Source organism: Ciconia boyciana, chromosome 2 (assembly GCF_034638445.1).
Source record: "Ciconia boyciana chromosome 2, ASM3463844v1, whole genome shotgun sequence".
NCBI lineage: Eukaryota > Metazoa > Chordata > Aves > Ciconiiformes > Ciconiidae > Ciconia > Ciconia boyciana.
The window spans coordinates 64,398,562-64,426,531 of record NC_132935.1 but is presented as its reverse complement, the minus strand read 5'-3'; the positions used below and the strand labels follow the sequence as shown (position 1 = coordinate 64,426,531).

At 37.6% G+C, this 27,970-nt stretch overlaps 1 protein-coding gene across 2 annotated transcripts; it reads left to right on the top strand.

Moving 5' to 3' along the window:
• Nucleotides 1–8: 8 nt before the first annotated feature.
• FBXO15 (F-box protein 15) lies at nt 9–27,023 on the top strand. 2 transcript variants are annotated; one of them, XM_072852822.1, is made up of 10 exons: nt 26–172; nt 3,137–3,256; nt 5,163–5,267; nt 9,576–9,818; nt 10,093–10,302; nt 12,224–12,353; nt 14,723–14,805; nt 16,033–16,178; nt 21,826–21,950; nt 25,533–27,023. In XM_072852822.1, exons 3-10 carry the CDS (start codon nt 5,164–5,166, stop codon nt 25,800–25,802), a joined length of 1,311 nt encoding a protein of 436 aa, XP_072708923.1. In that variant the 5' UTR covers nt 26–172; nt 3,137–3,256; nt 5,163; the 3' UTR covers nt 25,803–27,023. The 2 variants fall into 2 exon arrangements, with proteins under 2 accessions (XP_072708924.1, XP_072708923.1); XM_072852823.1 differs by lacking the exon at nt 10,093–10,302 and having other exon boundaries at nt 9–172.
• Nucleotides 27,024–27,970: the final 947 nt, after the last annotated feature.

Sequence of the window (27,970 nt, the reverse complement as noted above, 5' to 3'; positions counted from 1 at the left end):
AGCTGGCCATGGCGACGGGCCGCGGCAGGGCCCTGCGGCAGTACGGGCGCGGCGCGGCGCCGGCAGCCGACGTGGCGGCTCCCCCTGGTGCCGCCGAGACCGGGCCGCCGCGTCCTTTTACCCCTGCTGCTGTCGCTGCCGCCCCTCGGCCCGGCCGGGCCGCCGGGCCCAGGTAACGGCCTCCCTGCCCGGCCTGAGGAGAGGCCGCCGGGGGCCGTCGAGCGGGGAGCAGCGCTCTGCCGCCCCAGAGCTGCCTGCTCGTCCTTTGTCGCCTTGTCCGTGGGGGGTGGTTTGTTGTTTTCCCTGAACTCCCATTGCCTCTCTGGGAAACCTCTTCCACCCGCCTCACGGCTCTGGTTTCCAGCTCTGAACTTGCCACAGCTCGGGCCTGTTCCCTCGTGGCCACGGTGCTCTCCTCTCCCTCCCCCGGCCTTACGGAGGGGGATATCTGTAGAGGTGATGCGCCTTGCGATAGGAAACACAGGCGTTTCCAGGTGTACGGAAGGCCTAGGTTTAGCGCACCATTTTCTGTCCGGGTAGTGGGGCTTAAAGTTGGGTATGTGCTTGAGTTTAGAGGACGTAGTGTAATAAGCAGTAGCCTGTCTACAAAGTACTAGTGAGCTTAGTGGCTAATGTGTGTATGTTCAGGGTAGTTAGGCTCTTGTAATAAATGGGAGGATTTCATTGTGGAAGGTGTGATTAGCTTAATTCTTACAGTACAGGTTCAGCTTCCAAAAATTTGAAGCACCCATCTTAGAAGCAAAGTTGAGAAGGCAGTTTTTTCTGCTAACCCATTTGTACAACCTTGGGTTTCATAGCTGTTTCATTCCCCTCCCTTTTTTTTAACCTGTAAATGGGATGGATAATACCCACTTTTTAAAAAGACTTCGGAATTGTTAGCTGAGGAAAAAAAACAGATGTCAAAACATTACTGCCATTTCTGTTTATCCCCAGATATGCTTTAACACTTGGAGAAGGAGAACTTTCTATATATTCTTTGAAATAAATTTGTTCCCTGACCAGTGAAAAAACAATAGTCACGTTGCAACTACTACAGGCTATGAAAGTGAAAATACTGATACAAAACTTAGTCCCACAAATTGAAAGCTAATGAAATAGCAGTTGAGGTTGTTGTGCCTCTAAGCAAGAGCATCTGAGTTACTAGAAGTCTCTAAAGAGGGGGAGTAATAGTTGTCATTGATTTTTACCTTGGGCAGGCAAGCTTTGTCAATGCGGTGTAAAAGCATTTGTTAATAATTTAAAATCTTAGCACACACAATACTTGAAAAATAGTTTATGCAATGGATTTGCTGTTGTTTCTTCATACCTTGAGAATATTTTTGTTTTGGAAGATGCAAAAATTCAGTACTTTTTTTGAAATGAAGCTTACAAAAGTGGTAGATATTATGTCGAAGTTTTCAAGGCATGTGTAGGCAACATTTCTCTTACTTCAGAAATTCCTTCCTGGGGTGAAGAAGAGGAGGATGCAAGGAATGGTTAAAAAGGGAGCAAGAAGGACTGAATACAGGCAATGCAGGTTATGCTTGTCCCAGGTACAGTGTGTTGCAAAATGCAGGATCCAGCTCCTGATCTGAATTACTCCTGTACCTGGAGTCTGTGTAGGTATGTCCCTGTAGGCTATGCCCAAACTAGGTATCTTTGTGCCTTCAGCATAGACACAGGGCAGAATATCCTGGGACGTGCTGCCCAGAAAGATACAGAAGTGGTAGTTCTGCTGCTATTGAACACGACTCGTGTCTCTAAATCCCTTTAATGGCTTTTGAAAAATGCAGTTTGTTACAGCCTCATCTCATCACCTAAGTGTACTTCTTGGTAATAATACACAAGTAAAACATTTGCTTGACCTTCAGGGCGTATTTGATATACAGTTACTTTTTTGTAGTTGTTAATTTTGTTAGTCTATTAGAGATTGGCACCCAAGCTGAAATGTGCATGTCTTTTTGTGTTATGCTCATAACAATTCCCACTAAAACTTAAGGGATTTTTTTTTTTACATAGCACAGTTGACTATGTAGGGTAGAGTTGTTCTTTTCTGATTTTTATTTTTCTTTGAGTATAAACCCATCTTAAATCAAGAACGATGTGCATTAAATGTACGTGGTCCCCATGTACTTCAAAATTGGATTTTTTTTCCCCTCAACATCGATTGGTTGCTTAGAAACCCAGAGTTGGATTGACCAGATGTTGGAAAGTCATCTGTCAATACAAACCATCACTAATAGACTATACGGGAAGCTCTGCCTGCTCTGTGGCATCAGTGGGTATGAAGTGTAAGAATTTTATTAAGACTGAAACTCCATCTGAATATTTCTATGTGGTTTAATGATAGTATTTGCTTACAAAGTTCTTACTATCAGAAATCTTGGGAAAAATGTGTGGATGGTTGGATTGTAAGAATTTATTTGTGTTAGAAATATGCAAAGTTGCCTTCTTTAGTATGAGAAAGTAATTTCTGTCCAAATTGTTATGTGTTAATGAGCACTAAAAACATTGATACCCATCTTGCCTGTTGAACTAACACTTATCTCACAGAGTTGTGAGTATTTTAGCAGGGGAAAATCTGAAATGAGACTGTAACTTTGTTTCAAATATGATTCTGTTGTGTAGTCAAGGGAATTCTTTTTAAGCTTTGTCAGTTTTTGAGAAAGTTTCAAGGTATTGTTTTGTTATCTTCTAATAGCTTAGCAGAGTTGGATGGCTCAAAAATATATCTGGAGTAATGTTGCAAAACAGAAGATTAATCAGTGAGTTTGACTTACTGCAGGGGCCTATCTGGAGCTTGAGTGTAGGGGCCACAGTGGTGCAGCTGTCTAACATTAATAGATCTCTACCAGATTCAGACTGATTTTGTGGTGCGGCACTATTCCCTCCTGACTACTGTGAGAGATTAATCATAGGAGAGACACCTATGAGTTTAGATAATGAGTTTTAATACCTGATCTCAGGTATTTTAACTTGGTGATAATTGTTCAAATTTGTGAACTGATACTAATGAGCTACCAAGTGACGTATTCCCTGAATCCTCTCTCAGTTGAGACGTGGTGTCTAGGTGTGCACAATATGCATATTTCTTCATTTTGTGATGATGGGACTCCTAAAAGCTTTTCTTTTTTAGAAACAGGTCAAGGAGCTTTGCTGCCAGGCCTGGGGAATGTTCTGAAACTGTAAATGCTGGAATTAAAAGTCTGTATTTGACGCCTTCCATAAAACCGAAACCTAATTTGTGCATTGAGAGGTGAGTATGTCTTTAGTTCAACAGTAAGAGTGGAAGACCTGTTGCAGACTATAAGCCATCTTTTGACTGCTTACAGTTATTATGTTCATACTTTGGAGACTTCTATGTCATGTTTTGAGTCAAAAAGAAAAGATCTGCTTTCCTGGCCTACTTTGTGATCCTATGTTGACCTTCCAATGTTTTCTGGCATGGTTCTCCCTCACTTCCTTTTCTAAATTCATATGAAGTATGTAGGTTTTCCAAGTCATATGAAGCCTTCAGCAACTCCTTTGCACATCATGGGCTGTGTTGTTCCTTGAGAATAAAAATTGTTATTGTATTACTTCAATAAAAGCCAGTTTGGAATTAAACTTCTGATGTTCTCTTGATGCTTGTTGCTTTGTATAGAGGCTTAGGGTGGTGGAGTGGGATGAGGGGGGAGGAATAAAGTGGCTGCTGTGTATTTGCTGCAAGGTAAATGTTTCCCTCCCTGTTTGACAGTGACAGGGCACTTTCAATATAATCATAAGTTGTTTTCTTCTTGAAGATTAGTTATGTTTCTACAAAAACATGTAAGAATATGTTACACAAAAGATTAATTAATTTTCTTTGTTTTACACATTTTGTAGCTTCCTGTGTAGTCATTTCTCTGTTTTCCATTGTATGGCCTGTGCAATCCCTTATGCTGTTAGTTTGGCGTGAAAGACAAGAGAAAAAAGAAAAATATTTCCTTTCTATCAGCTTCCTTCAAAGAAAAAATAATATGGTTGTAAAAACTACTGTTGAAAATTCTAGATCAAGCATATTATTTTAGCTAATTTGCAGCTTTTTAAGGGATCATTTCTAAATTCTCTCTGGAATAAATGCACTAAATGCTTTGGACTTACAGTGTTTGAGTTATTTCACATAATAACCGTGCAAGTTTTGGCACAGTCACCTCTATTTTAGTGCAACTAAGATTCTGAGTTTTAATACAAACCTTGGAGTATTGGTGTTATTATCATTCTACACTTGAAATCTATATGATTCTGGAATAAAGTATTATAAATCAGCAACTGTTGTAAATGACACAGTAGTAAATGGACAAGAGACACAGCTGAGGTGTTGATTTTCACAGCAGCTCGTATTTTCAGTGGTGATTTTGATGTTAACGTAGTCATGCTCCAAAAAGTTAGAGTATAAAATATCTCTTTTAAACTCTGTGCAGTTACCAGATACTACTCGAAGGGTATGAGGTTTCTGTCTGTTAATACAAAAATCACGGTGACTCATCTGTTGTAGTTAGGCTGGCACCTGCATTTCAGGCAGCCTTACAGAGGCACAGAAACATTAAAGTTCTCAAGATGCCACTCAGGTCTTACTTTGAAATTCACATCTTTCTGTTGCATAAATGGAAACTGTATGAGACTCCTGAGCACATGTAGTTTGAAGATTTTGATGAGGTAGAGCATGAGCTCACTGTTTGACTAGGACATTTCTGTCTTGGTGCATCCTGAGACCTGACACTACAGTCAGGAGGAGAGTGAGTGTACGCAGTTCTGGCAAATGCTGGTGGTTATGGACTAAGTGCTAAAATCATGGTACAAGCAGTGAGAAACTGAAGTTGAATGAGGTAGTTTCATGTCAAACTGGGTTAAATGAAGTTTAATGAAAATGCAAACCCATAACTTTTCACATAATTGTGCTGTGCCACTTGAATAGGTTATAGTGAATTGTTTTAAGCAAATGTTTTAGATCAGAGAGACAAGTCAGAACCCAAACTCTGCAAATTAACTCTTCAGGTGAGTTTTGATTTGTGTATTTACAAGCTGGTAGTTTCTATCATCTCCTTTGTTTTGCTCTGGTTTGGGATTAAAATTCTTTGCCATTGTCATTTCTGGAGTTTGCAGGCAAGTCTAACAGTATTTCTCTTTCTCTTGTTTTCCAGCATGCCATCAGAAATGCTGATGAAGGTATTTTCCTATTTGGATGCTGTGTCCCTGTTGTGTGTTGGTTGTGTGAATAAGCACTTCTATCATCTGGCCAATGACAAGTAAGGAAGAGAGAAGCATAAGTGCTGGTCTTAATTGTGCAGCAGTTGAGTTTACCTGAGTTATGAGTCTTTCTAACCTGGTTTCGCTGATGCCAGAGCACTGATGCATGTACCTACTGACAATTACTCTGCTGAAAATGGACTGCATAGCTCACAATACAATGTGTTGTGTGGAATTCTGGCTGTGCAAGCCCTGTTAAGTTTAATAGGAGTTATGAGGCGAAAACTAAATACAGTGTTTTGAAATGTTGCTATTACCATTTATTTTGTTCTAAAATGTGCATATATTTGTTTGTATTCACATGCACCTGCACAGGCTTTTTGGTTCAGGTAGTCCTTAGTGGTGTGTAGCCAGTAGCTTTGCAGAATTGTCATAGCTTTCATAATTTTGAAGTCCTACTTATTTAGCTCTTTCATCAGGTTTTTGCAGAGGGTTTGATTTAGTCAATTGATTCACTAGTGGGTTTTATCTGTTGCTCTTTCTGTCAAATTTTGGTGACTTCTAAATGAAAACAAAAGGGGAGAAGATAAATACTGACACATTTTTTGTAAGTGATTGCTTATATAGAGTTCACAAATTGCTCCTACCACTATGATGATGATTTTGTGAAAGGATCAAGAGGAGACACCCTGGTTGGTACACAATAACTAGGATGTCTGGTTATCCTTTTTTTCTAGGATTCTGCTGCATTAGTGTTGTATAAATGAGAAAATGTTTTCCTATATAGGAAGTTGCTGCATCTGGTATACATCCATTTCTCACTTATTTGCCAAAGCTTGTACAGTGAATCGATTAACATTGGCATTGACACCTTTAGAACTGATGAATTTAAAGGGAAGGCCATAATCCAGATTTATTTTTTGAGGCTGTCAGCAGGTGCATGTAGATAAAAATTGCATAGTTGACACAATTTATATATCTTAATATGCGTTTTCCACTTCAGGATAGTAAGGTAGGATAAAATCATTGTGGCTGTTCAAGGGAAGCTGATTCATCTGTCTCCATCTCAACAATGTCTGTTTCCATTTTCTAATCTTGACAGAGATTACTGTATGTGCACAAATGGGATTCGTGGAAGAGATACTTTCCCTTATCTGGGAGACTGACTGGTTCAGTGGGTCCAGATCACTTCTTCCCGCTGGATTTCCATGGACCGTCTTGAGTCCCTGAATTTTGTGGTTAATTAACAGAAGTTTTAATTGAGGTCCCTGCATATATCTGTGACAAATCTGATCTTGGTTTTTAGGCAGAGTATCTTTTTGAGGATATTTCTGCTGTTCTGAATGTACAGGATGCTGTCCTTGATGCAACAGGACCATCAGTCTTTCATTGTGATATATCTGTGCTGCCTAATGCAGTGCTTTGTCTTTGGGCTCTTCAAATAATGTCTGCACTGATGTCTTCAATGTAACTGTTGAAGACAAGGAAGTGTTTCTGACCCCCCTTTCTGTATCCCCCTTGCTTCAGCATGTGATATTATTCCAGCCTTCCTGTCATGCAGTGTGGGAAGCTCACATGATCTGTCTGAAAGCCTGAGGGTTTTGATCACCAGCAGAAAGTGCTTGTATAAGAGGAAGTGAGAAGCCAGAGCACAGGGGAAGATCTTTTTGCCTTGCCCAGATCTTTTTGCCATTGTGGTTAAGTGATGACTGACAATGGTGCATGTCTGATTCTGGCATTTGAGTTAGCAGTAAGAAGTTGGGTTGGCTTGTTGTAACAAAGTCCAGTAAGAGGCCTTGAGATTAATATTATGCTTAACACTTTGAGGCAAAAGTGGCATGTATTCTGCTGTGAAGGAGGCAAATTCGTGCTTCCCTGTTTGATGCCTTTTTGTTTGTCTGCCCTGAATTCTTCAGAAGTTGAGGATGAAGAGGGAGTGATACCTCCCTAAACATTTGAGATTCTAAGTCCCCCTTTCTTTCTCCTCTGCCTCCCTGCCCTGCCTGAATTTTTGAGTTGCTTGAACTGATTTCTTATCTGCTTGCACAATGCTGTTTTGGGAAAGGAAGAAGCAATATGTAACTGAGAGTGAGGAGAAGGGTGGTAGGTATTGGTGGCAAGTCTGTCTTTGTTCAACTTACATTGCCTGAGACTGTACTTTCAAAATGCAGGAAATACCTACTACTAACCCCTGTCTTTTCAGCATCATGCAGCCAGATGCTGAGTATCTCTCCCCGTGAAAGAAAGGATGGCTGTCTTGGGAAGGGGTTTCCAGTTAGCAGGAGAGGGTTATAGGAGGACATCTTACTGGACTTTTTAGGCTGAATAAGACCAGTTGGATGATACACAGCTCAATTTCCCCCGATGATGCTGTGTCAAGGACATCTCTCCTCTGTTTTCATCATCCCACAATTCTTAGCTGCTTTGGAGTTAAATAAGAATTTCCTCCCTCCATTAGAAATATTTTATACTATCTGATAACTGGGTTGTCTTTTCTTTTCTGGTCTCAAAACTGAAGTATCTTAAACCTTTGTTTTACTTGTGGGATTGTTCTTCATGTCCGTGTCTCCCCCTCCGATTTTGGTGAAAGGAAGGTTGGAAGCTCATGTTGAGTGTGATACCCCCTTTAACAGTCATAGAAGCTTATGGGTCTGTGTGTTTCGAACAGCTTTGACTCAAAAAAATGGCAGTTGGAGATTGTACATATATCTACAGAGCAGCAGGCTGGAAGGTTTTTGCAAAATTCCTGAGTACGTTTGCATCAATAACAAAGAGTCTGGCTCTCGGCATGTGGGGACTTTTCTTAGCAGCTGATGAAATGAGAGTGGTTTTCATGGGTTGGAGGCAGTGTGGCATGGATTCAGTCCTTGAATGCTTAATGCTTTAAGGAGGGGAAAAATGCATTACAAAGCACATTAGTGTACGTTTGCCTGGGGATAAGTGAGGACTGGTAAAGGTAATCTTGCTGATAAATGATAGAGAATTTCTCTTGAGAATTTGTTTCTGTTGCTATTAATTTTCTTTAGTGCAGTTACGTAGACTGTGTGGCTAACACTTTAAAATTAGAAAACTTATTGGAAACCTTTATTCACAGATTGTTGCTTGAATTCTTGTAACTGCTGTACTCAATATTCCCTGAACTGTCCTAGAGATACTGGTGGGGGGGAGGGGGTGGAAATATGACCTCATATTTTTCCTGACAGGAAAGAAGGGAACCCATCATTCCTGTTGCATGTTTCTTTGATCTCTTCAAAAAGACATGTCTTCTATGAGCTTTTCAAAAGAGAGTGCAGAAGGGATTGACATTACAGTGGTACCGCCACCAAACATAGGTGATTCTAATTGTCCTCCTCCACCCCACTTTCAGCTGGATCTGTGTGAGAAACTTGAGGGGTCCAGATTGTCTTTGTTGAGTAAGAGGTATTAAAACACTTTTTCCACTAGCTGATTTTGTGCGAGGAGGATGCATCATTGTTCAGAGGTGGAATTTTCAAAAGTAACTGCTTAACCTTAATCAGTTTTCACTTAAGTCGCTGAGTATGGCTACGCTGTCTCTGAGCTTCATCCTGGATCCTATATTTTCAGGAAGACAGACAAGACTTACCTTTTCTTTGTTTCCCCATGATAGCTTTCTCTCAGATATGTACTGTTTTGTTTTGTTGTTTTTTTAAAAGTCTGCTTCAGTGAGTGTGAAGGAAGTAGCAGCATAAGAGGAAGGCAGGCTTTTTAAAAACCCATATACTCTAGTATGCTATTGAGAGGTGTAAAGCAGTGGGAAGTTCCCAATATATGATGATCCTACTTTCTACAGCACTAGTTAAACACATTTTCTGTATATGTAGTTGAGATGTTTATCAACCTTACTGGCGTATTGTAAGATTTAACTGAATAACTTTTTTCCTTTTTTTTTTTTTTTTTTCCTCTTCTCTCTGTGGTAAAGCAGAAAGTTGTAAGTGGATCTTATTTGGTATGTATAATCCAGAACACGATATGTGTTCAGAGATTCCATATTCTTTGAGATAACCTAGTAAGCCCATGAGAAATGCTGACATCTAGCATCTTTTGGTTCCTGAGCCTTCATGTTTGCACCAGGGAAACTGACCTCATATGAGCTGCTGGAACGTCAAAATGGGGAAAAGTGTACAACTATGCCTTTGGATTTTCTTAACCTAGTACCTAGGAGGCTACAGTTTCTGGTCTCCTATAAACTTAGATTTAGATCAAACTCAGTTTGCTGATAATCTAGGACTTCATATTTTTCTGCTAACTTTATGCCCAGTGGTAGCGGAGACATGCATATAAGAATAATTAAGTAACTATTCTTGAAATTTATGTGGTTTTCCTCTTTATTCTACTTTTATTTTCAGTGGAATCTGGCTGAAAATCTATTCCAGTAGTTTTCAACCAAAAAGGACAATTTGGAAAATGAAGTCTGAACGAACAGAAACTGTTTCCTTGGGCTGTGCTGCTCTACATGATAGAAGGCCTGGGTACTGGAAGAAAGAATACATCTTCAAACAAATAGCTGCTGTCAAAACTAGAGTAATGCAACTTGTTAAACCTGTAGATCCTTATACAGGTCTTCCATGTAAAAACAAAGAAGCTATGAAGTAAGCAATGCCTTGTCACAGAAGATGTTTACTCGAAAACAATGCACAGAATACTAATGGCTTTGCGAATGCTGGGGGGATATGGAAATAGAGCTATAAAATGTATATCATAATGGGAAGATATGATGATAGCCTATAAATGACCTAGCCTGAGAAACATAAGTAGCAGTGAGTAGAAATTTAAAAATTCTGTTGGAAGTGTAGTTTAAGTTTTGTTAGTTTGAGAATCTTTTTTTTTAAACACCCCTCTCCCCTCTCAATTCCTAAATAACAGAGTCTCTGGCTTGAGTTGGATAATTGTTCTTAAGGACAAAAATGGAAAGGAACATGTAATGGAGAAGGCAAACCTATCATTTAAGGACACATCTGTTACTATACTTTGGCATAGTAGTAATTGGCCATGCTTAGACATCCTGTCAACCCTAAAACTATTTGGAGTTATACCATTGCTTCCTGACCAAAGCAGAGCTCCCAGCAAGAATGGGTGAGTTTTAACATAGGATTTTTGAGGTGTTTTAGGTGTAACTGGTTGACAATGTGTCTGTAGGAGCTATCTGACCTTGGTTTGACTTAACAAGTTAATTCTTTCTTAGAAAGCCTCTCTGTAGTATTTCTTCCAAAGCATATGTTCTCTTCATTGGTAGAGCTTTTAAGCAAGAAATAGATATAATCCAGCAAGCTATGACATTAATTAATAGGTTAATGTAGCTACTGGCATGCAAGATACAGACGGATAGGTCCTGCCTTGGAAAGCTGAATCTAAGGTATAGCTACAAATGAGCATGAAACAAACATGTAAATCTAGGAGAACTGAATGTGAGACATTTAGATTGGAACAGTTAATCAGTGTTTATGTGGCTACAGTCAGGTAGTCTATGTTACTAACATTTATTTTTTTCTATCTGATAGGTGTGTATGTGAATTTAGGGAACTTGGTGTTTGGCTGCGTGCACAATATAAGTACATGCATATAAAAAAAAAATACTCCGCAGTACAATGTAGGATAGCTGTTGTTTTGTAACTTGAGTGTGTACAATATTTTTCTGGCATTATATTCTGAGAAAAGATGTTTAAATTAAAAGTGTGTATTTGAGGTATGTACGTATTTGGTTGCTGTCAAGGAGTTTTCCACATGTCTGTGTCTTATGTGTCATTTTAGTATATGCAGTATCAGCTACATGCTTCTTACACAAAACCCCTAGCAGCAGAGCTCTGAAAAGAGAGAGTTGTTGTTCACCTACAAAAAACATGGTTCCTCAAGCAGAAGCAAAGTATTTGTGTAAAAAAATCAAGAGAAGCCTTTTGTGTAAAGTCAGCTAAACAAGTCTTGCAGTTGAATTATGTGGGGGATGTAGTTGTTTTACCGAGATGATGATTTGTATGTAGAAAATAGTAAAACAAAGCTTGCAGGCAGTTAGTGTATTTATTTCACCAAATCAGAAGTTGTTAGAGCTTGTGAGTATACATGAAGGTAATGATTTCACAAATATCAGAATGTTACTCGGAATGTTAAGACTATAAGGAGCTAGTGCAGGGACTTCAGGAAAGTGCCTGTATTTATACCAGCCTGATTGACTTAAAAGATGGAAAGGGTTGATGTCCCATCCTGCCCCAAATCTTACAGTTCAAGGTAATGGGATGAAGTTCCTGTCGGTTGCTGTCTTCCTAATGGTGTGTAGTGGTAGGTGATACTACTGTGATACTATTGGGAAATCTGGGAACAGTTTTGAATACAATAAGAGCCTAAGTCTGTGAAGGGTTTTAGAAAGAGTTATTTCTCCATTCTGAATAGGTAACGCAGACTCTGCTTTCTGCCCTTTTTTATGCATCATTAGCCAATAAGAACGCCTGTGAAGTATGAGCTTTAGTTAAAGGGTGTTATGGAGCTAAATTGCTTTAATTACAGGCAAATTCTAGAAATAATTTTCTAAAAAAGGAAAGCTTCCTCTAACAGAAACTTTTAATTTATTATGTGTACAGTTTGATCCTTTCCTTGGAATTTTGCTTCTGTGGAGGAAGAATTTACCTTCTTAGTAGCCTTCATACTGACAAATGTTCACTGATTCCATCTAGTACCACATAGTTATTAAAAACAAATTACAAAGTAATTCTGTGGCTATTTTGAAATACTGGGCAAGCATATAAGTTTTTCTTCTTTTTTAGGTAGTATATTAGGCCATCCTATGGTGGCTTTTGTTTCTTTTCTTGTTAGGTGTTGAAATCCTGCTAGTATGCTGTATTTGTTCAGAAGTAAAGTTTATGGCTGTGCATGCTGAATGCTTTCAAAACCGTTTTCATCATGTGCTGTTGATCAGACTTCAGAGTTAAAAATGAAATTAGGCTGAACTTTTACGTAAATAAGGAGACATAGTCTTGTTGCTACATTCTGTGTGTTCTTTTCAAAGACCTCGTCGACGTTCCTTAATTGCTGAATACCATCTTGCTAACCTGACTGAAAGCAGTGTAGCAGTTGGTGCTGATAAACTTGTCCAGCTCTTCAGTCTGAATCCAGGACTCTTAGTAGGACTTTGGAGGGTAAGATAACATTCTGTTTCAATACTTTATTATGACTTGAAGAAACAGATTCTTCTGCCTTGTAGTTTGGGATTCTGGGAGGTTTTTTGGGTGTTTTTTTTTAATCTTCCTTTTTTTCTTTGGATTTTGAAAAGTCTTGTCTAAACTAAGAAGAAAATATAGGTAGGGACAGCTAGTTGATGATTTATTGTATTCTAAGGAGCTGTCGCAGGAGTATCTGTACTTTTCAAAAAAATTCACCTCTAATTGAAAGAACAGTTATTTATCATAGTATATTAGCTGTACTGATCTTATTTCTATGTTCAGTTGTATTTATTTTGCAGTCTTCACATGCCAAAATTTGATATCCTAAAGACGTTTTAAATAGAACCGTTTGAGGACAGACATGCTTCTCCCCTGACTCATGCCTTGCCCTGTCTCCATCACTCAAAGTGATGAATTCCCACAAGGCAACTTTGCTAGTTGTTTCCTTTAATCTACATCACCAGGTAGTCGTATCTTGCTCCAGCAGTAGGAGTGCTGTAAATCGTGCCCTTTTGGGGATATTCAATTTTTGGTATTAAGTGTCTAAGTTAAGGGGTTAGTCTCTGTAGGCTGTGTGTAGAGATGAATGTCTTCAGAGAGCAGTGCAGAACATTTGAAGTAGACTTCTACTCTAAAGGAATCTGCGTCTTTGCACTAAATACACTGGGACCTAGGTGTCTGCCTGAAGTTGCATACAGTTAGGTGCTACGGAAGTCTATCATCTCAGTTGTTCTGCTCTTGGACTGAATTCAGAGATGGCAGCCCTTTCTTCCTCCCCCAGCCATGTTAATGATGTAGACATATTATTTGGCACTGGCAAGGAACTTCCCTCAGGGAGCCTGTGAACAGTTGCTCTAAGCTGTATCTCATTTCCAGCTGGAAACTCTTGCTACCTCAAATGTGCACAATGACCAGAGGAATTGTTTAAAACCACAGAAGGAATATTTGTTTCACTCTGACTTAAAGGTGTCTGTTTCCTAGAAAACTTGAGACTGGCTGACCTCCATGAGCCTATTACGGGTTGTCTTAATCTATGAAAAGCTCCAATAAGTGAACAAGCTGTTTTTTTCATATCTTCAGAAGTTTAGTAGATTGGTGTCCCTGTGTGTGTTGTCCCTATGGTCTTGCTAGCGCGTTACGCCTTCCCATGCTTGGAAAGAGAATGCTTTCAGCACCTGGAAATGGTTCAGTCATAACTAAGTTCCAAAAAGTTATTAAGAATCGAGTGCCTCACTCTAGCATATTTTTCCTCCTTACTTTTTTGAACAGCTGTTCTTATTCTCTGTGTGGGCAGGGTAACATTAGGCAGTTAACTGTAGATGGGTGTAATAATCGTAAATTCCACGCATCTTGTTTTTTTACACAAAGCTTAGCTGCGTAATAGAAATTGTTGATGCCAGTAGTTTGACAGCCAAGGACAGGTTATGTGGGCCTTCTGATATTTGGATGGAGAAAGACTGAGAGGCTCTATGTGATTGATAAATCTCTGTCATTATATCTTTTATAGCTGTAATTTTGCACTACAAAAGTACAGGAGTAGCTAAAAAGAAGAGTTTGAGTAGGGGATGTCATTTTCGGTTTGGTAAACCAGAGAGATGAAAACAATAGTTGCCTGCTTTTCAGGACAGTAATAGACTGCTGGCAGTGATAATTTTGCTATTGACTTACATGTTTGCAAATGTAGGACTTAAAAATGCATTTTTCTCTAAAAAAAAAAAGAGCTGAAATCCTAGCATTTTGTGTTCTTGAAGTAAATAGATACTTTTGGCTCTGTTTGGTTCTCATACTGAGCTCTGGTTTTCCTTGAGCTATATAGACCTATAGAAGGTATGCCTAATCGTTTTCCCAGGAGTATGTAATCTGGTGAAGACATCTGGGATTTTACTTTGAAATTCAATATTTCTAATGAATAGATCTGTATTCCTCACTGATGTTAGCCCTCTTTGCAAATAGTTCCTTACATAGGAAAAGAGCTTGATGCTTAGGTATTTAGTAGCTGGGAGTAAGGCCTGTTTGACTCTTTTTAGGTATCTGGTTTAAAGTGGTAAGTAGAAGCTAGAGAAGTACAATTCATGGATTGCTGCTGATGACTTTTGTCCTGGCACAGCTAGTTTACCTCCCTTGCCCCATAATATAGAAATGCTGTGATCTTTTACATATATTCTGTACTTTTGTGGAAAGACGGGAGCAGTTATAGTAGTCCAAGTGTTAAAGCAAGCCATTATTACAGTAACTGGCAGAGTAATAAGCAGCAGCATTTATCTATGAATTTTAATGCTCAGGAAGACCTTGTGGAAAAAAAGTATTTCCAGATGAAAATACATCTACTTTAATTAACTTTTCAGGAGAAAAATGAAATTGCTTTTGTTATGGCAAGTCTTCATTATCATCAACTTCTTGAGAGAAGCACTTTGGGTTCTGCTACTGTGTAAGTTTTGGCTTCTCCTTTGTGGGTAATAAAGATAACTTTTTGAGTAAAGCTTTGAGTTTTACAGTTAAAATTGGCTGCTGGTAAAGAGGTTTATATTTAGGCAGTAATTAACTATTCTTGCTTAATATAAACAACAGTTATCGTAACTATATACAAAGCTGTAGAAGTATTTTCATACTAAAATGTTGCCATTGTTCTGCTCTTAAGGAGATAATTTAGTCATACAAGTGTAGTAGTACTTGCTGTATTGAGCAAGTTGGAAATACACTGCCCATACTTTCTCCCTTTTCACAAGCAGTCTTTTTATTCCGTCTTCCTATCTGAAAGACGTAGAAAAGAGGGAGACATTTTAGGAAGTAGGAAAATAATCTTCAGCTGTGTAAGAGGGAAGAAAAAAAATTATACTAAAGTGGTAAGGTGCCTTCATTTATCTTTCAGTCCTATTGAAAAACTAGCTGGATTTCCTATGAAGTATTTGTGTATATGTGTATATTGCAGTGTATAATATAATACCTGTTTATACACTGTAAACTGTTTTAAAAGATGGAATTTTTCAGCTTTAGAGGATGATTTGGGGGTTTTATTTTCCCTCCAGCCTACCCACTCAGCTTTCTGCTCAGGTACTGTTTTATCTACTGGTAGTCTTATGTGCCTGCTATAACTTAGTATGACTCTTTTCACACAGAAGGTAAGACTTAACACGATCTCCCTTACTACCAAGTAGGATCCTATGTGGGAGCTGCTCAGTAGTCACCTCTGGGATTTGGGCTCATCCTTCTGGTCATTTGTGTGCAGTAGTTTCTCTTTTAGGTTAGGCACAGACAAAAGGATTCAATAACTGCTATTCCAGAGAATTCTGTAGCTAGTTGGCTTTTAGATTTGTAATTAAGCTGATGCATTTTTTTTGCGTAAACAAATCCACATTTTGGAGTTTAACAGGTGTACCTTTTAAAGTTGACTGCCATATTTTCTGCCTTTGGCTAGGCTGGACAGCTGATTAGAAGTATTAGACACTGTATTAGACAGCTTAAAAGAAGTATGATGAACTAGAGATATTTGATTTTCAAAAGAATTAGTAAAGAAGAAAAGTTGTATCTTCTAATAATTTTTTCCCCTCTTTTAACCTCTTCTAAGATGATAGTCTCAGTGTAGGGCTATTTACTATATCTCTTCCTATTAAGTCATTCCCCCTTGCTTAATTCTATTCTTATTATTTTTTTAAAGTCAATATGCCCTTCCACCTAATAAACCTGTATTGGATGATGTTGACCCAGAATATGGACTGCATGACTACAGTCTACATCTTGATATGCACGGTGGAAGCTGCACCTACCTGTGTGGAACATTCAAGAGCCTCTTCTGCCGAAAAGGTAGAGTTGACAGAACAGTAATGTCTGTTTTTAAAAGGATCCCTGTTATGTTTCCCTCTTACATCTAATATATCTGTTTTAAGGGGAGAAACTGAAAGGGATTTTTAAGAGTAAACTATCTTTTTGTTCATTGTGTGATTTCTCTATATCTGCATGGTGCATTGTGTGGTGTCGTAAGCTTTCTCAGTATGAAGTCTGCCTGCTATTGCATTGACATAGTGTCAGGCCTGAGATAAAAGTTCTGCAGATTGTTAGGACATTTTCATTTGGTTCAGTGCTGAGTTAATAATGCAGTGGTACAGCTTTTGATGCAGGTTGATGTCCCTTCCACTTGTGGAAGTGAGAGTGAGTTTGTCCTCATACATGTTGGAGACCTATTTCTGTAGAACACTTTTCAAGCATACTTTAGGTGCATTGACAGATTAAATATTTAAATATATTTGTAGAAGATACTGTGAACTTTAAGATTTATAGTTTTTATTTAGGTCAACTTAAGGTTGCCTATTCTGACATCCTTTCATTCCGTAATAAACTATTTCAGTGATTGTTTTTAACTGTGGTGCTTTTTTTCAGTTGTTAGCATTTCTTTTAATGAGACATGATTGGCTATCCTTGTTGTTCATGTACAGCCCAACTTAATAATTCTGCTAGGGTTTTGCAAAATTTATGGGTGATCTCTCTTTTGACTTAACTTCAGTGCAGCCTTGCCTATAGCTACACAGCTGTCTTTCTGTCAGCAGAGACAGATTAAAATATTAAACTTAAAATTAAACAATTAAAATTAAATACTGTAAATTAATTATTGCTTCCCAGTATTTTTCTGATAACAGTAATAATGAGCCTTCTGTTGATTTCAGAAAATGCTGTTTTTGATGAAGACAGTAGAGGGCACTGTTATCAGGCTTGAGTGCTTTTGCAGTGTTAGAACAAATTTCCCTGTGACTTTTTTTTTTTTTTTTAATTTGTATTTGAAGACTCCAAGAACTATTATTTAGACTATAGCCTTGTACACAGTGTGGAGTGTTGTAGTCCTTTGAATTTGAAACATACATGTTTTCAGATTCCCAAAAAGCTCCAAGCTTGAAATAAAGGAATACTTATAAGGGTAAAACTTCAGTGAAATTCTATTCATGTAGCAATAGAAATCTCTCCCGAGGCGTTGTTCAATACAGGAGTCCTCTTTATACCCTCAAAAAAAAAAAAATTATTCTGTAAATTGGCCAGAGGGTTGGGTGTTTGGTTTTGGGTTTGGTTTTTTTTTTAAGGGGAATGTCATGTTTTGTTTTCTAAAATGAAAATTTTATGCTCCTAGCAATACAGCTGTACAAGAGAAAGCAGTATGTGGCACACTTTTCTTTGTTGGTATCACTTTTTTGCTGCTTAGAAGCTACTTCTGTTAAAGATTTAGCTGATGTTTATGCAAATTGTAGCAAATGTCCAGGAGCTACAGTTGTGATGCCATCTCACTTTGCTAGTTAGAGAATCTGGTTTATGATCACAAGTATTTTCTGAACTGTTTCGGTTTTGCGTCCTTTAGCTGTGTAACAGCCTCTAGATTCTGCTCTCACAGGACGTCAGCCGGCTGAAGCCATGGTTCTGCAGGCAATAAGCTCATTTGTCATCTAGCTCCTTCCATGTACTTGCACAACAATTTATTTTGGAAAATGCTTGATTTCCTCCATAGTTTGTGTTCAAAAATGAGGTAGTGAGGCAGCTTATGGCTGTCTGCTGTCACATATCTTCACAGTAATTTGTTGTTCACTTTGATCTTTCTGGTAAACATGGTGTTTCTGAATGTGGCCAACAGTGTATGTTTGTCCAAGCTGGTTGTATTTGATGGTTTGCGCTTTGCTTTTAGACTCCATTCTAATGATACTCTGTCCCATTCTCTGGGAGGGCTCTGAAGCATCAAGGTCTCCGACATAGTGAGAAGTCTTGCTGTTTCTTAAAATTCACTACCCAATCCAGATTTATTTTAAATTATGGATGTGACATGCGAATGGCAGTTTCCACAACCTGAGACACAGATCAGTTGTCAGCTATTATACTGGGGTTTTACTTATTTGTTTCCATTAGGAAGCTGTAGACACTCCTAGGTTACCAGGGAATGCCCATTTGTTATTCTGCAGAATAACCAATTTATTTGTTCACGTTTAGTTTTATTTTTGTCTGCTTTTTGTCAGTGTTCATTAATGTTGTGCTTCATTTTGCTTACTCTGTTTTCAATTCTTTCTGCAAAATTCTTAACATTAAATTAAAAAAGTTATATCACACTTCATTGAACCAAGTGGATGGAGTACATATGGCTTCAGATCTTTTTTTTCTGTTATTAATACTTGCACTGCAGTAACTAGCTGTTTTGCCACTCTGTTTTGGCTGGTTTTTAGCATTTTATTTTATGCTTCTTTCCATTTAAACAGAATGGGTAATATGGTTTTGTTGACAGATACTGTAGGGTGAATATGCTAAATACTTTCAAATTGAATTGAATGTATTAGAAGACTTTTCTTGTTTTCAGGAAGCTGTGACAGGCTTTTCATATGACTCATAGAAGCCATGAATACTACATCTAGCTTTTTAATAAACATTCTTGAAATGTATTTACCTAGTTTTTCAACTTTTTAACATAGCTTTGTAGCCTTATGGTAGTCTTAAGCTTTGGCTTTTCAGTGTTACTCCTTGTTGATGTAAGTTGATGTGTTGTGCTTGCCAAATATAATGGGGTGATTTTTGTGTGTTTAGAGAGCTTTTAAGATTTGTTTGTAAAATATCACATCATGTATTTGAAATTATTTTGCTTGACCTTGAAGATTCATTTGCAAGTTTAAATGATCATTTCAGCATGGTAAGGCTGGTTGTTGCCACCAGAATTAGTGTTAAGCACAGCCTTCCCTGTGAAAATAACAATCAAATTACAACTTGCAAGAAAGGCTTGGTTAGCAAAACAAACTCTCTTGGCTTTTAGCTAAAATAAGTGCCTTTGAACTATTGGGCTATTTGTTTCTTTCCTGTGAGGTTTGTCTATGTGATATATGTTCTCTATATTGGTATTCCCTTTATCTGGAAATATTTGTTCCCTATAACCTATACTGATTAAAGTCCTGCTTTGCTGCTATTTGTGTCTTGCATAAACTCTGGACTGTAGCTATTATAAGGGGACAGTGAAACAAATTCTGGGTCAGGCTGAAGAAAGCCCTGTCTAATCTGCTTCCTCTATGTTTCCCTTGGTATGTTTAACATAGCTTGCTCTGCCCTTTAATTTCCTTTTCTTATCTGACTGGGATGAGGAAGGGGAGATTTCAGTACTTAACACATCAGCTTCTTGCTAATTTCCAGGCATACTTTTTCTTTCTTCTAGATATGAGGACTGCAACAGACCTTTTATGTTTTAAAAAAAAACGTTATAAAGATTAGATTAACTAACCCATGAATAATTATCCTTCAGATTCCTGATTTGTGTCACCTCTCTCCGTTCTGGCTTAAAGTTAAGAAGTAACTGCAACAGGGGATTTACAATTTACACCTTAGCTAGGTGACCCATCTAGCAATGCAGCAGTTCCTGTTATTAATACCATGCAATAGTAGTGATGTCCTGGGCTTCATTAATTTATTAGCAGTATGCTTTTTCTCAATCTCTCCTTATTCCATTAAAATTTTCATTTCTTTTGAATGAATGAGAGGAATAGCTGCTTCCATTCATATCTGAATTGCAGATAACTGAATAGTCCTTTGGAAAAAATGCTTGTCGACTGATGTTTAAAGTCTCTTGTATGAAAGCTCAACTTTAGATGCAAGCTTTCAATGTTCACTCAGTAAAGCTTGACTATTTATCTAAAATATTTTTATCTTGAATTAGATTTTTATCTTGTAATTGGATTTGATTTACTGAGGTTTGGAACTGAAACCATTGGGTAGGTATCAATTTAATAGCCTTTTTTGCACTTTGAGCTGGATCCTGAAAGTGAATTCTGCTTACATTTTCCTCATTGAGTTCTCTGGGACTTTACTGCGATGATAGTGGGTGTCACTGTCTGGAGTGATGCATTTTCCTTCAACCATACAAAACGTTTCCTGGGCATAGTCATGTTGGTTCCACTGTATTCGCACTCCTATTCCAGACAGTGTCTGTACTGAAAAACCTGCTGCTCCTGTCCCCTGTCATGTATTGGGCTGCTTCCTCCACGCAGTAAGTATTCTTTGGATTCCCCGCTTGTGAGTGATGTCTTTCCAGCATTGCTTTGTGGCCAAGCGTCTCTTGGGAGTTGCTTGGCCCCACAGTACCAATTCAGAGAAGTTTCCGGCTTCTGTGGTAAACTGTGGGCTCTCTTTCACTGTTACTTTGCCTCCAGCTGTCTGCCTTCAGCAGCCACCAGGCAAAGGCTTTTGCTGCTCCTTCACACAGGCTTTAGCTTTTTAATTCAAAGCCAGCCTTTCTGATGTTGCTGCTTCTGTCTTCAGCCTGATGCTGCTACTTGGGCCTGATTGAAGGAGAACCACAGGCAAAACACTTCTCTCTTTTTTCACTTTTGCCATTTGTGTCTTAAACCTCTACAAGCTCCTTCAGTTATCGTCCAGGGCCTGCTACTAGATCCTAACAAGCTGTATTTTTCTGGGAATTCTTCTCTCCCTTCTTATCTGTCTCCTGCAAGTGTTAGATACTTTAACGCTACTTAGTTCCTTTTTTTTTTTTTCCTTTGAGGTCTCTAGTGCCTTTGTTTGCTCTTTTAAGAGAGTATCTCTTGTTCAAGGAAATTTGTTTAAGGGATGTCCTGCTAAGAAATCTGCTTGCTTCATGATGTGATGCATATTTTTTTTTGTAGCCAGAGATCTTGTTTGTTGTGATGTACCCCAAATTATGATTAGCCTGTTGGACTCCAATTAACTTTCCTTCTCCAATAGCAAGGGAAAAAAGAACAATTAAAGAAAGTCAGTCTCTTCTGGGAGGAGAGGAAGACATGCCAAAGAAATATGGTTATGTTTAGGGGGAAAAAAAATCACAAAGAAATTTTAATAATTCTGTCAAAAAATGAAAGTGAACCTTTGGGAAGCTATTTAAAAAATGAACAAATCCATACTTTAAAAAGTCAATTCAAATCAAGGCATGCTGCTCGTCAGTTTAAATGATGCAATATCCTTTCCAGGGAGGACTGATAGTTATCCTTATACCCTGTTGTATAGGGTTATTTGAGTTACCATACAGAGTAGAGAGATTAAAAAAAAAAGAAAAAAGAGAAAAGAGGGGGTGGGTATCTCATGATTTATTTCGCATGCTATGTGTTGAACTTGACTTTTGGGGAGTGGGCAGTGATGGAGGCACTGGTGGCATGAAATTTGAAATATTGAATATAGAATTTACTTCTTGCATCCTTGCGTAAGTCCTTTACATGGCATTCAGATTTTTATACTCAATTATACCAGAATTTTTTTTAGCTGCTGCTTCTACTGTGGATCACAGAATCAAAGCCCTGAATTATGACTTAAATTCTCTGTAATGTGCTGGATATCTAGCTGTTGGTGTCAGGGTTCCTTATAGGTGAATGGGAGGAAACTAAAGACATGGAGAGAAGCAGAGAGAACATTTACAGTATACTCGGGCTTAGTTTTATTTGTAGTAGTATAATGTTATATATATTGTTAATATTTTCAGGTGACATTGAAAATGGATATTTGAGGCTCACAGTTGTAAGCTTAAAGGATAATACGAAACACTTGCCTCTTATTGGGACAGTTGGCTTATCCTGGGAAACAGATGTGTTTAAAGGCAATGTAAAGGTCAGTCAGAAATATTTTTTGTTTCTGGAAATGCTTATCTCAAAATAGAATTAAGTTTATGCATCCTGAATATGCTAATTTTTAAAAAAGGTTTTTATTTGTGGAAGGCGTGTGTAACTAGAAGAAGAACTCAATCCAAATATTGCAAAAATGATGTGAATTTTGAGGAAAAATAGTTTTATCATTTCTGTCTTGGAGTCTAGCTTGCATGATAGACCCATTATGCATGTGTGATGACTCCAGTGCTTTCTGCTCAGCAAAGATGCTGTGACTGACTAGCACTGCTTGGAAATGCTAGATAAAAAATGTACTGCAGATGTGCTTTTTGTGGGGTTTTTGATTGTTGGTTTTTGGTTTTTTTTCTGTCAATAAGTCTTGAACCCCAGAGAAACACTCTGCAGATCTGTTGTAGCATGTATGTGCAATGAAAATTAGGAACTGTTGGAGAATATTAAAATGCTGATGGACACAGACAGAAACTACAGTCCACAGTCATGCAGTCAGCACCTAGCTCTTGAGTCATGCGCATGGGGCAGCTGGATTAACTGTGTATTCTAGAGGACTTCTCACTCATTCTCTTATATAAAATTTCTAAAATAATTATTTTAAAGAAAGATTGAGAGTAGTTCTGTAGATTTTGCAATAGTGTTGAAGGCACATATTTTTAAATGTACTTCACCTGCATGGATATCTCAGAAGTACCAAAAATTCTGATAAATTTAAATTAAGCACTGCTGAAAAATTATTTTGTTCAACAGTTGGTTTCATTTTTGGCACTTACTTTGAAAAAAAAAAAAGTTAAAATTAATAAAACTGTCCTTTCTGCTAATCCCGCATAAGTGTGGACTGGAATATTGTTTGATAACATATTTTGCTCATAGACATTAACATACTTGCTTTATGGTTTACAGTGTCAGCCAGCTTTCCTATGCAATGAGGAATATAAAATTTATCTTAAAACTTAGTAACCTACTAGTATCTGTTGGGAATGTGAACTACAGTTGAGCTTGAATTGCAGTTTCCGTTCAGTCCTTCCTCTCTAATTGCTCACAGCAATTTTTTTTCTTCAGATTCCTTGTTTGCATAGTGACAGGTTTGTTCACTTCCATTTGTTCTCGGTTTGTACTAAACTTTTTTGAGGTGGGTGTTTGTTTTCAAAAGAACAACAAATCCTTCCCCTATGTGTGTTAATAAAAATATCATAAGTTGGTAATTATAAGGAATTCAAGCTAACAAGAAAATGCTTCTAAGGCTTTTTTTTTTTGCCATCTTTCTTTAATTGCCATGAATGTTCATTAAGAACCGTAATGCAGAATAGGTGCTTTTTTGAGGCTTCTGAAAAATTTTAGACTTGAATTAGTTTATTTTATTTTTATTTTATTTTTATTGTGTACCCCATTAATTTCATTATAACTATTTGCATGCTTAAAGTTAGTGGGATCTTAGCACATAATTACAGAACATGCTTCATTTGCTTGAAAAGCATACGATAGGATGTAGGAAATCTTGCTGCCGTGTTGAGCAGATATCAGAAAATTAAGGCTCCAGGGATTCCTTATTGTGGCCTTTCAATATATAAAGGGGGCTTATGAGAAAGACTGAGGGAGACTTTTTACCAAGGCCTGTAGGGACAGGACAGGGGACAATGGTTTTAAACTGAAAGAGGATAGATTTAAATTGAACATTAGGAAGAATTTTTTTTTTTACGATGAGGGTGGTGAGACACTAGAACAGGTTGCCCAGAGAAGTTGTGGATGCTCCATCGCTGGAAATGTTCAAGGCCAGGTTGGATGGGGCTTTGAGCAACCTGATCTAGTGGAAGATGTCCCTGCCCATGGTAGGGGGTTTGGACTAGCTGATCTTTAAAGGTCCCTTCCAACCCAAGCCATTCTATGATTCTGTATGATTTACAGCTGGTTGGCAGAATTTTTTTCTTCCATGAAAATAATCATGAGTACCACATAAAAATCTGGGAAATTAACTGTCAAAGGAAACAGAGAGCTATGGCTGTAGCCTTTAGTTTAGCTCAGTCCTATGTGCTTACAGCATAAGTTATACTGAATATTTGTTTCTAGGAAAAAATAAATAATATCAATTTTGTTTTAAACCCCTCATTTTGTGGTGAGAGATTGCACATGTCAACACATAGCTGTGGGCAGAATTCAATTTGGCTTTTAACATAAATCTCTAAAACTCTTAAAACATGTGAAGGCCAAATAAAATCAGCCACAGCACCAGAACATGCCACTACTTTGAATTGATTTGAATTTTGTCCAATACTCTAAGGAAAAAAAAAAGCTTTTTTTGGCACTTCTGTGTATTTTTTTATAAAAAATTAATTGCTGATGTACAGATAGTTGGAAATACAGGGGAAGAAAAAACCCCCAACACTCAAGGCCACCCTGCTTTACTTTTCATAATTGGCCTTTGATATGCAAGATGTCAGACCAGAAAATAGTAATTCTTTCTTGTTTCAAGTAAATTTATAGCTCGTATAAGTTATTAAATGATCATCAGATTTGGTTTGAATTTTGTATTTTCAGTGTAGTCTACAGTAACGAACTTAGGAAAACTGTATGTATCACATTACCACTTATGTTTGTGCCATCTGCTCTGTATCGTTTGATTGAAGTACTGTAATAGTGAAAGAAATGTTAAAGCAACAGAGGCACAACTATGTAGTACAGTGAAATAAAGCATTCCAAATTAATTTTTTGGCATAGAGTATGTGATGTTGGTTTGTTTATGCTTTTGGAGCATATGATACTCCTGGAAGTAATGCATATATACAGCATAATTAAGATAATCTGATTCATTTAGTGATTCAGAACTCATGAGAATAGGTAACAGCTGATGATATTAACAATATCACACAACCATATGCTTTTAAGGCACATGTGAAACCATGAGTTTGCAAGTGCCCAAGAATAGGCATCCTGACTTCAGCATTATAAAATGATGTAATTGTGTAGTGTTGTAAAGAAATATTTTCAAGAATTTTTAAAATGAATAATTATTTGGAGGGTAGAAAGATATATTAATATTACCATTTGGGAACTGAAGCTTGCAGCCATTCAAAAAGTGCTGTATACCTTTCATTTATAGCTGGCATATAAGGGTAATTGTGTGTGTACACTGCCTTGGGGGTAGTCTCTTTAAGTATCTTTGCAAACATTGCTGCATTCACACAAGTTTAGCACCTCAGTTTAAACTTAGGTTTCTTTCTCATATTGAAAGGACTATCATTATTGGAATGGTAAGGTAGCTAATAATTGAGAAACACAGATGTTAAAGGCTTAAAAAAAGTTCAAGAAATAATGTCTGATTTATGTTGGCAGTACTACCTTCTGTAGCACAGTTTTTGATGTCTGTAGGTTGCAATTTTGATTTCTGTAGGAAACCTCTAAAGAAGTATTTGTTGCTTTGCAGTAATCAGTGGAGCACTATCAATTATATTTTGCGTTTTTAGACTTCATACCAAAAATTGCTCTCTGAACCCTTGATATTTATCCTAAAATCAGGGACAGATCTACTTACTGTGCCATGGCATAGGGAATTAATCTGTTCTGCTTGTGTTTGTAGGACTGCTACATGATGGATGTTACTCTCTTGGATGAAACTGGAAAGCCCTTCTGGTGTTTCAGTGCCCCAGTCTACATGGAACTGTCTTCCAAGGCATCCAGCCTTTATGACTACATGGGTCATATCTATACCACTGACTATGCAGATTCAGAGGGTAAAGTTTGTGTTGAGTTGGTATGGTTGGAAGAAACCAAGGAATATTTTATAGTCAATTTGGTGCTTTATATAAGCACCAAAAAGGTAAATAACTGGTATGGAACAAATTACTGACTTAAGTGGGTCACTAATTTCCTTGCTTTAAAAAAAAAAAAGACAAGAAACACACTAAACTTTTGATGCTTGAAATTGATACCAATGAGCAAGACTGTTCCGGCAAGTTTTGTGCCTTTTAGTTTTTCAGTAAGAAGTGCAATTGCATAATTTTTTTTTTAATTGGCATTGGAGAGATTAAAGAGACATGTTGATATAAATGAATGTTTTTCTTCTCTGTTGAACATCACACGGTTAGTCTGTTTCTGGTACTGGGTATACTGAAATTATTTTTAGGAATATTTTTCATTATAGATACTTGTTACTATGTTTAACAAATTGCTTCTTGTGAGAGCCGTACTGTGAAGACGCCTTACCTTACGTAAGCTACACTGTTTTTGAGAACATTGACTTTTATGCCTCGTAGTAAAACAGCATGTGTGCTGTTCCATTCAGATTTGTTAGAGTGCTATTGGTAAATAACAGGTTTTAACAGGTTTTGTTAAATGCACAAATACTTTTTTTTGGAAAATACTTCACTTAAATGTATTCTAGTAGAGGATTTAAAAGGTAGACAGGAAGTCACAGATCTGAACAATGTGGCAGTTAAGGCATTTGTTAAGAAAATCACATATAATATCTATTAAAGAAATTTCTTTAAATTCCTGTTTGTTTTGTTTTCCCATGTTCTAAGCTTCTGTCTGATTTGAGCCTAGATACTTGCCTCATGTATTGGCCTATGAATAAGTGTCCCAATTATCAGCACAGCCGAGCTGACGTCTGCTCTTACTGAATGTCCGTAACATTCAGTTGTTTTGGAAACAATGCATATCTGATACCATTTATCTAACAATAAGTATTAATATAAAAATTGAATGTATGTGCCTGTATCTTTCAGGCTGCTTGAAGTAACTGTAGGACCAAATCTTCTACTCCCTGTATATAAAAAAAAAAAATTACATGATATTGGGACTCCAGTGTCATTACACAGCGTGTTACAAACCACAGCAAATTTGTGTAGTTTCACAGTACTCTGTTAAGAAAAAAGCACAACTATATTGTTGACTTCTGTGACTTTATTATGGTAGTGATTTCCTTAAAAAATAATTTCTCTCTTTTCTTTATTCATTTAAGTACATTAATTGGTGCATGCGAGCAATGTTTATGTGTAAGCACTTGTACTCTATACTACAGAGACAGTAGGAGATCTATACTACAGTGATAGGGTTGTTTCTTAATTTCAGTTTCAAAGCTAATAAAGTTATGGCTGATTCAGTTCGAGTTTGACTTGTATAACCTTGCCTAATGAAGAAATGGAGACATTTCTGTGTTTGGTGGTTAGCCAGTGTAACAAGCACGATCAGCTGCCTTGTCTCCTTTCTTACTGACTGCTGATGGTGACTGCGATGCCTTGAAGTAATATAAATGTTTTAAACAAGTGGACTGGGTGTGATGAATGCCAGAACAAGAGGCACTGAAATCCATGCTGCACAGGCAAGTGGCCAGTCAAGATTTTCTTTTGCCTGAAGTTAGACTTTGAGGCACCACCTTTAGCAAGGAAATGGTAGCTCAGTCCTAAAGTCCTCTCAGTTGTTGGCCTCACTGCTAAGCCTGTAAATGAAGATGTAGAAATATTCTGGCTGCATTGATCCTTTGAGATGTGCAAGTATGTTCTCTGACCTGCTGTGAAGCTGCCAAAGTCAATGGGCACTCAGCAGCCATAAAATGGGAAGCATTCTGTCACTGCTCATTCTAGCTGAATTTTTGTTGCATTTCCAATTTTTTTTTTAAAGTAAAGTACTTCCTTTTATTTAAAAAGCAATTTCAATTTCTAAAGTATTTGACTGTTTTATACAATTAAATGTTTTGTAGCAAATTCTGGCGTCACTATTTGAAATGAAACGAGAGTGTGTGCTGTCTCTACCCACAATACTCCAATCTGGTAGTCTGAAAGTTTACTAACAATGAGGAAGAGGGTAAGTCTTTAGCAGCACTGTCAACTGAAAAAGTGATACAAGGCATAGCAGAGTTTTCTCAGGCTATTGCTAACTTATTTCTGCTGCTCATAAACAAGAATGTGTATATGCAGCAGACCCAAGCAGATGGTAGTTCTGAGGTCTTCAAAAATGGACGTTACTGTTGCAGAGCTGTTCTTGCGCATCTTCACTGAAGTAACAGGACCATAATCT

Bases quoted from the DNA above. Each gene is read 5' to 3' on its own strand.
- FBXO15 (XM_072852823.1), top strand. From the start codon at position 9: ATGGCGACGGGCCGCGGCAGGGCCCTGCGGCAGTACGGGCGCGGCGCG. The intron at 5,268-9,575 runs GTAAGGAAGAGA...TTTTATTTTCAG, and splicing joins TATCATCTGGCCAATGACAA to TGGAATCTGGCTGAAAATCT. The intron at 12,354-14,722 runs GTAAGATAACAT...TTAACTTTTCAG, and splicing joins TCTTAGTAGGACTTTGGAGG to GAGAAAAATGAAATTGCTTT.